The sequence below is a fragment of the Chiloscyllium plagiosum genome, chromosome 15, assembly GCF_004010195.1.
Source record: "Chiloscyllium plagiosum isolate BGI_BamShark_2017 chromosome 15, ASM401019v2, whole genome shotgun sequence".
Taxonomy (NCBI): domain Eukaryota; kingdom Metazoa; phylum Chordata; class Chondrichthyes; order Orectolobiformes; family Hemiscylliidae; genus Chiloscyllium; species Chiloscyllium plagiosum.
In genome coordinates this window covers 68,264,036-68,273,484 of record NC_057724.1, presented here as the reverse complement: position 1 = coordinate 68,273,484, position 9,449 = coordinate 68,264,036, and the positions used below count along the sequence as shown (strand labels likewise).

General features: G+C 42.7%; 1 protein-coding gene across 1 annotated transcript in view; it reads right to left on the bottom strand.

Moving 5' to 3' along the window:
- Nucleotides 1–9,449, bottom strand: part of vma21 (vacuolar ATPase assembly factor VMA21) — a 21,365-nt gene that overhangs the window by 4,382 nt on the left and 7,534 nt on the right. Inside the window, exon 2 of the mRNA XM_043705129.1 lies at nucleotides 7,205–7,314. Within this exon, the coding sequence (XP_043561064.1) occupies nucleotides 7,205–7,314 (110 nt within the window). The remainder of the gene's footprint in view (nucleotides 1–7,204; nucleotides 7,315–9,449) is intronic.

The window sequence follows — 9,449 nt, the reverse complement described above, 5'->3', positions numbered from 1 at the left end:
AAATTGCGGTCCTTGAAGAAGGAGGCCATCTGGGATGTGCGTTTTTGAAACTGGTCCTCCTGGGAGCAGATGTGGCGTAGTCGAAGGAATTGGGAGAATGGGATGGCGTTTTTACAGGGAGCAGGATGGGAGGAGGTGTAGTCCAGGTAGCTGTGGGAGTCGGTTGGTTTGTAGTAGATGTCCGTGTTGATTCGGTCGCCTGAGATAAATAGAAAGGTCGAGGAAGGGGAGGGAGGAATCTGAGACTGTCCAGGTGAATTTGAGGTCGGGGTGGAAGGTGTTGGTGAAGTGGATGAACTGTTCAACCTCCTCGTGGAGGAGGTTTACTATATATATGTTTACTATATATTGAGGCAGTGAAAGTACAGTAGAAAAGGAATGCAAGTGATTGTTAATATTATACTTAAATTTCTATTCAGGGGGATAGCATACCAAATGACAAAACAGTCCACAGAAGTAGCACAGTAATAGTAAAACCTTTGTACTAATGCTGAATATTTGGAATTCATTAAGAGTGAGATGCAATTGCAGATGTAGGAATTCTTTTTCCCTTTACGTAAACATGGAGATCACACTCGACAGATGGCGTCCTATTCCAGTCTAGCTTCTCCACTCATGATCTTAGAGATTAACAAGTTTGTGGAATATAAATATTTTGTAGCATTGCAGTATATTAATAACATTTCATTGTGCTTGAAACATATTTTAAATTATATGCATCATATTGCACAATATTCATTTTAAGAACTACTTTGCCCATTATGGAATAACATGGTTTCAGATTTTTACTCTAAGTGAAATGGGGTATTAAATCAGGAGGCAATCCAGTTACTCCTTTCAATTCAGAATAGGTGTCAACTTTGCTTCTCCCATCAATGTAAATACACAAGCAAAAGTGGCAGATTGAAGAGAAACGTAAGAAGCACATTCCTTGAAAACTTTCTCCTCCCCCTCAAGGGCATTGATATTTGTTGCTAAACACAGTACAGTCATCAGCAAACTTCTCCACTCCTGACCTTATGACAAACAGATCCAAAGGCACTAGGCAGTTCAATCATCGGGCATGACCATTGGCCGAGTCAGCAGGCTGATGAGACAGCTCATTGCCAACGCTCATTACAGTATCACCCTGGAGCAAGGAATGCTGTTGGATTAAATTGCATTTATTTCAATGCAAGAGGGCTGAGGGGTAAGGCCGATGAACTCAGGCCATAGATGGCTATGTGGGACTGAAACACAGCTAAGGGAGGGACAGGACTGGCAGCTTAACGTGCCAGAATGCAGGTGCTTTAGGCGGGACAGAGATGGTGGAAGGGGAGGGGGAGTTGCATTTTTGATTAAGGCAAGTATCACAGCAGTAATCAGAGATTAAATAACTGAAGGATCATCCAGTGAGGCTTTGTGGTGAAGCGAAGAAATAAGAAGGGGATGATGATGTTATTGGGGTTGTACTATAGGCCCCCAAATAGTCAAAGGGAATTAGAGGAACAAATATGCAGGGAGACTTGCAGGAGCAATCAGGTTGTCATATTAGGGGATTTTGCTTTTCCTAATATAGACTGGGACCGCCAGAGCATTAAGGGCTTAGATGGGGTGGAATTTGTTAAGTGCATCCGGGAAAGATTCCACAAGCAGGATATAGAGGGTCCAATTCGGGAAGGGGCAAAACGCAACCTTTTCTTGGGAAATAGGACAGGAACAGGTGATAGTGGGGAGGATTTTGGGACCAGTGACCATAGTTCTATTAATTTTAAAATAATTATGGAAAGGAACAAAACTGGTCCACAAGGTCAAGTTCTAAATTGGGGCAAGGCGAACTTTGATGGAATTAGACAGGAGCTTGCAAGGATTTATTTGGAGTAGTTTGTTTGCAGACAGAGTGACCTCCGGCAAGTGAGATATCTAGAGTTCAAGGTCCATATGTTCCTGTGAGGGTAAAAGGCAAGGTTGGCAGGAATAGGGAACCCTGGATGACAGGAGATACTCGCCAACTTTAAGGAATGGTCACTGGATAAACATATGGATGAAAATGGTAAGGGTAGGATTGATAGGCTTCAGATTGGTTCTACAGGTCAGTGCAACATTGAGGGCCAAAGGGCCTGTACTGTGCTGTAATGTTCTATGTTCTACATTGAGGCTTTGACTAGAAAAAAAAAGGTGTGGCCAGGTACAAGAAGCTGGAATCAAGGGTCTCCCTGAAGATATACAGGAAATACAGGAGTTTACTGAAGAAGGAAATCAGGAAGGTGAAAAAAGGGCACGAGATAGCCTTGGCTGAGAAGATTAATAAAGAAAGAGTCTTTGGTTTCACCAGAAAGGAAAAAGAAAAATTAGAGCGAGATTAGGGCCCATCAAAGACCAAAGTGGAAATGTAAGTGCAAATCTGCAGCAGATGGGTGAGGTTCTCAACAAATATTTCTCCTGTGTTTACCATGGAGAAAAACAAGATGACTTGGGAACTTGGGGAAGTTAGTAGTGATATCTTGGAGACAGCCCATATCTCAGTAGAGGTGGTGTTGGATATATTAGAATGGATAGAATTGAGGTGGATAAATCTCATGGGTATGACTGATCAGGTCAAAGAACACTACAAGAGGCTACAGAAGAAATTGCAGGGTTCCTGGCTGATATTTTTGCATCATCGTTAGCCACGGGTGCGGTGCTGGAAGACTAGAGGGTAGCAAACGTTGTGCTATTATTCAAGAAGGGCTGTTGGACTGGAAGCCTGTGACCAGCGGAGTGCCTCAGGGTCAGTGCTGAGCCCATTACTGCTTGTTATCTGTATCAATTATTTGGATGAAAAGTACAAGGCATGATTAGTAAGTTTGCTGATGACATTAAAATAGGCAATATCGTGGACAGTAAGGAAGGTTATCAGTAATTGTAGCAGGACCTTGATCAGCTGGGGAAGTGGGCGGAGAAATGGCAAATGGAGTTTAATATCAATATGTGTGAGGTCTTACATTTTCGAAGGTCAAATCAAGGTGGGAGTATCAAGGTTATTGGTAGGGCCTTAAGGAGTGTAGTAGAACAGAGGAATCTTGGGAGTTCAGGTGCAAGGTTCTCTGAAAGTGTAGTCACGGGTAGACAGGGCAGTGAAGATGACTTTTGGCACACTGGGCTTCATCAGTCAGGACATTGAGTATAGAAGTTGGGACGTTATGTTGCAGTTGTACAGGACATTGGTGAGGCCACACTTGGAGTATTGTGTTCCATTTTGGTCACCTTGTTATAGGAAGGATGCTATTAAACTGGAAAGAGGGCAAGAAAAATTTACAAGAATATTGCCTGGACTCAATGGTCTGGGTTATAGGGACAGGTTGGACAAGCTCGGACGTTTTTCTTTACAGCAGAGGAGACTGAAGGGGGAGCTTACAGAGGTGTATAAGATCATGAGAGGCATAGATAGGGTGATTGCAAGGTTTGTAGCTCAGGTTGAGGTTTAGGGTGTAGGTTTGCTCGCTGAGCTGTAGGTTTGATATCCAGATGTTTCATTACCTGGCTAGGTAACATCATCAGTGGCAACCTCCAAGTGAAGCGAAGCTGTTGTCTCCTGCTTTCTATTTATATCTTTCTCCTGGATGGGGTTCCTGGGGTTTGTGGTGATGTCATTTCCTGTTCGTTTTCTGAGGGGTTGATAGATGGCATCTAGATCTATGTGTATGTTTATTGCATTGTGTGGTTGGAGTGCCAGGCCTCTAGGAATTCTCTGGCCATGTCTTTACTTAGCCTGTTCCAGGATAGATGTGTTGTCCCAGTCGAAATGGTGGGTTTTTTTTTTATCCGTGTGTAGGGCTATGAGGGAGAGAGGGTCGTGTCTTTTTGTGGCGAGCTGGTGTTGATGTATCCTGGTGGCTAACTTTCTTCCTGTTTGTCCTAAGTAGTGTTTGTGGCAGTCCTTGCATGGAATTTTTGTACATGACGTTGGTTTGTACTGGGTCTTTTAAGTTTGTTAGTTTTTGTTTGAGAGTGTTGGTGGGTTTGTGTACTACTAGGATTCCGAGGGGTCTTAGTAGTCTTGCTGTCATTTCTGAAACTTCTTTGATGTATGGTAAGGTGGCTAGGGCTTCTGGCTGTGTTTGGTCTGCTTGTCATGGTTTGTTCTTGAGAAATGATGGGCTAAATGGCCTCCTTCTGTGTTGCAGCGATTCTGTAATATAATATTGACATTCAATGTAATGGTTCCGATTTATCTGGCATCATGTCTTTGGAAATCGAGGAAAGCAATTACCAATATAAAACAAAGAACTGCAGATGCTGGAATTCAGAAACAAAAACAGAAATTGCTGGAGACCAGGGCAGGACCTGTACACTTAATGGTAGGGCCCTGAGTAGCTTTGATGAACAAAAAGACGTTGGTAATGTGATTGATGGTGGTTGGTGTGTGCGTGATGGTCTCTTCTAAAAGTGTGGTGAGTGTTTCCTTTGCTAGGTCGATGTTGATGGAGGTGAACAGTACTGTTACGTCGAATGAGATCATTGCTTCGTCTTCCTCTATTTGGTGTTTTTGATGATTTTTAGGAATTCCTGGGTGGAGTGGATGGAGTGCGGTGACTCTTCTACTAGGTATTTCAGTCTTGCGTGTAGTTCTTTGGCCAGTCTGTAAGTTGGTGTTCCGAGTAGTGCGACTGAGGGGGACTCCTGGTTTATGCATTTTTGGTAGTCCATAGAATCGTGGGTGTTGGTCCCGTCGGGTTTCATTTTCTGGAATTCCGTCTTGTTTAATTGTCCGGAATTGTGTAGTTTTCTTTGGAGATATGTAATTTTGTTTCCTAGTTGTGGGGTTGGGTCTAGCACCACCTGTTGGTAGGTGTTGGTGTCTGCGAGTAGTGCATTGGCTTTCTCTATGTAGTCCCTTCTGTTCAGGATGACTGTGAGCCGACCTTTGTCTGCAGGTAATATAATGATGTTTTTGTCTTTTTTGAGGTTTTCTAGGGCTTTCTTTTCTTGCGTGTTCAGTTTATTTCCTTCTCTCTTTCGGCTCAGAGTAGGTGCAACTGTCTGTCTGATCATTTGTTGTGTTTCTTCTGTGAGATTGTTGTCCTTTAATGTGGTTTCTAATGCCGCTAGGAAATCCTTCTTGTCAGCGTCTCGGTAATTGAAATTTAATCCTTTGACTAGTACCACTTTTTCTGTGTCTGATAGGGTCCGGTCTGATAAGTTCTTTAGCCATACCCCTGTGTTATTGGTTTTGTCTTTTTTTTGAGAGTTTGTCAAGTTTTTTCTTCAGGTCCCGATTTTTCTTTCTGTGTTTGTCGTTGTTTGGTGTTTATGGCTTGTTCTACCGCCTCTGTCCATTCTTGATTTGTTGCTTGTTTGAATAACGGTTTTTGGCATGCAATTTCCCGGTTGTATTTTCGGAGTCTGTGGTGGGCGTCATTGATTAGTTCGCGGAGCATTCTGTGGCCGTTTCGTTCTGTTAAACTTCTGGCTTGAGGTGTTTTTATCGGCGGATTATTTTGGAGACATTTTGGCAGTACCTGTTTTCTTAAACATTCATGCAGGAAGTACAGTTGTTCCCGGGTGGAACTCTCTCAGATTGCATTCCTTTCCCATCTTCAGGCCAGTTGTAGCGTGTTGCGCCCATAGGTTTTTGCAAGGTTTGCAGTTCAGGTTGAGATTTAGGGTGTAGGTTTGCTCGCTGAGCTGTAGGTTTAATACCCTCGTAGCCCTACACACGGATAAAAAAACCCACCATTTCGACTGGGACATCACATTTATCCTGGAACAGGCTAAGCAAAGACATGCCAGAGAATTCCTAGAGGCCTGGCAGTCCAACCACAACGCCATAAACAAACACATAGATCTAGATGCCATCTATCAACCCCTCAGAAAACGAACAGGAAATGACATCACCACAAACCCCAGGAACCCCATCCAGGAGAAAGATATAAATAGAAAGCAGGAGACAACAGCTTCGCTTCACTTGGAGGTTGCCACTGATGATGTTACCTAGCCAGGTAATGAAACGTCTGGATATCAAACCTACAGCTCAGAGAGATTGGGAAAAAGACTGAATACATTCACCCTAAGTTGGAGAATCGAGGACTAGAGGGAATCAGTTTAAGGTTAGAAGGGAAAGAATAAAAGGGAAACTGAGGGCAACATCTTTTTGCAGAGAGGGTGGTATGCCTACGGAATGAGCTGCCAGCAGAAGTGGGTACATTAATAGCATTTAAAAGGCATTTGGATGAATACATGGATAGGAAAGGATTAGAAGGATATGGGCTAAATTCAGGGAAATGGGATTAGTGGGGACAGATATTTTTGGTCAGCATGGACTAGTTTGGTGCAAAGGGCCAGTCCCTGTGTTGTATGACTCTATGCACTGTAATCAGGAGCAAGAACAGAGTGGATTCTACCTTGGTACAGAGCAGCTAATGTAAACATTGTCTTTCTAAGTTAAAACCAAACCGTGGACTAGAATGGTGTTTAAAATATCAAAATAAAACTAGGACAGGAAATAAAAAGCAAGAAGAAAATGGTACAGATTTTTACATTTGAAACCTGCTCATGAGAATCAGGAGATTGGGCTTGAAATCTCTCCAGTTGAAAAGAATGAGAGGTTATCTTACTGAAACTCAAAATTATAAAAGGGTCAACATGAGGGATATAGGAAAGGGGCGTTGTCCCACAATAAAGGATATTGGCGTGAGGACTGATGAAGGATTTCCGCACTCTCAAGGTAGTGAATCTTTGGAATTCTGAACCAGAAGGCTGTGCACACTCGGAGTTTGTTCAAGGTAATTTGATAGAATTCTAGATAAAGAATGCAGAGATAGTATGGGAAATAGAGTTGAATTAGAAAAACAGCCATGATCTAGAAGAGGGGCGGAAGGGCCTACTTCTTGTCATAGTTCCTGTTTATTTGGATACCTTTGAATTACTGCCATCATAAGATCAACCGTCTCAGTAGCTTTTTGTAATATTCTACTCCTTTTGGCATTTAAGAAAATCAATTGAAACTATGAAAATACTAGTTCAGGTTTCACAAGGTAGGTATATGATAGGAAGGGTTTGGAGGGATATGGGCCACGTGCTGGTAAATGGGATTAGACTGGATTAGGCTATCTGGTTGGCATGGACAAGTTGGAGTGAAGGGTATGTTTCCAAGGTAACACGATACAGTTCATCACTCATTGCCAAATCAATGGAAAGAAACTAATCGTTACAGCAGAAAATCATTTTATTAAGACACACTTACCTTCAAACACATAAGACTTTGTCCCAAAATATAATCCAATTGGTAAAGTGATCATTAAGAATGTGAAAAACAGTAGAGTCTTCAGTACTGCTAACAAGGAGCCATCATTTCTGAAAATAAAAAAAATTGTTAACAGATCACATTGTGATTAGTGTAAACATGTCTGTTTTTAACAAGACTGTATTAGCAACTTTTCAACTAGTTTTAACCAGAACTAACTACCAAGGCTAAGAACATGAAAGTATAAACCTACAGGCCCCAAAGCAAGAAGAAAAAAAGATTTTCCACCTTATTGTCAAACTCTGAAAAGATCACATCTTTGATTGTTAAGAACAAGTCCACTTTCTGTGTTGCAGAAGGAATAATAGTTCAGAAAGAGCTTCAAACATTTGGTGGTCATGAAAGAGCATGGCATAAATGCAAAGCTGTCATTTTTTAATTAGCCAGAGTCAGAGTTGCACAGCATGGAAACAGACTCTTCACTCCAACGCGTCCATGCCAACCAGATAGCCAAACCTAATCTAATCCCATTTACCAGCACCTGGCCCATAAAACCTCCAAACCCTTAATATTCACATACCCATCCACACACCTTTTAAATGCTGTAATTGTACCAGCCTCCACCACTTCCTTTGGCAGCTCACTCCATACATGTACCACCCTCTGCGTGAAAATGTTGCCCCTTAGGGCTCTTTTATATCATTCTCCTCTCACTCTAAACCTATGCCCTCTAGATCTGGACTACCCAACTCCAGTGAAAATACTTGCTCTATTTATCCTATCAATGCCCCTCAGAATCGTATAAGATTCTATAAGATCACCCCTCACTCTCTGATGCTCCAGGAAAAACAGCCCCAGCCTATTCAGCTTCTCCATATAGCTCAAATTCTCCAACCCTGGCAACATTCTTGTACATGTTTTCTGAACTCTTTCAAGTTTCACAACATCCTTCTGACAGGAGGGAGACCAGAAGTGGCCTACCAATGTCCTGTACAGCCTCAACATGACCTCCCAACACCCCATACTCAATACTCTGACCAATATAGGAAAGCATACCAAACACCTTCTTCACTATCCTATCTACAAGCGACTCCACTTTCAAGAAACTATGAACCTGCACTCCAAGGTCTCTTTGTTCAGCAACACTCCCGGGGCCTTACCATTAAGTGTATAGTCCTGCTCTGATTTGTTTTTCCAAAATGCAGCACTTTGCATTTATCTAAATTAAGCTCCACATGCCACTCCTCAGCCCACTGGCCGATCTGATCAAAATCATGTTGTAATCTAAGGGAACCTCCTTTTCTGTCCACTACACCTCCAGTTTTGGAGGTCATCTGCAAACTTACCAAATATACCTATGTTCACATCCAAATCATTTATACAAATGACGAAAAGCAGTGGACCCAGCGCCGATCCTTGTGGCACTCCACTGGTCAGAGGCCTCCAGTCTGAAGAGCAACCCTCCACCACCACCCTCTGTCTTCTACCTTTGAGCCAGTTCTGTATCCAAATGGCTAAGTCTCCCTGTACTCCATGAGATCTAACCTTGCTAACCAGTCTCCCATGGGGAACCTTATCAAATGCCACACTGAAGTCCATATAGATCACATCCACCGCTCTGCCCTCATCAGTCCTCTCTGTAAATTCTTCAAAAAACTCAATCAAGTTTGTGAAACATGATTTCCCACGCACAAAGCCATATTGACTATCCCATATCCGTCCCTGCCTTTACAAATACATATACATCCTGTCCCTCAGGATTCCCTCCAGCAACATGTCCACCACCGACGTCAGGCTCACCTGTCAAGAATTCCCTAGTTTTTCTCTTACCACTTTTCTTAAACAGTGGCATCACGTTAGCCAACCTCCAGTCCTCCGACACCTCACCTGTGACTATCTGTGATACAAATATCTCAGCAAGGGGCCCAACAATCACTTCCCTAGCTTCCCACTGAGTTCTCTGGTACACCTGATCAGGTCCTGGGGATTTATCCACTTTTATGCATTTCAAGGCATTCACCATCTATTTCCCCACATTCCATACCTTCTCCACAGTAAACACTGATGCGAAATACTTACTTAGGATCTCCCCCACCTCCTGCAGCTCCACACGTGGGTTACCTTGCTGATTTTTGAGGAGCCCTATTCTCTCCCTAGTTACCCTTTTGTCCTTAATGCATTTATAAAACCCCTTAGCATTCTCCTTAACCTATTTTTGCCAAAACTATCTCATGTCCCCTTTTTG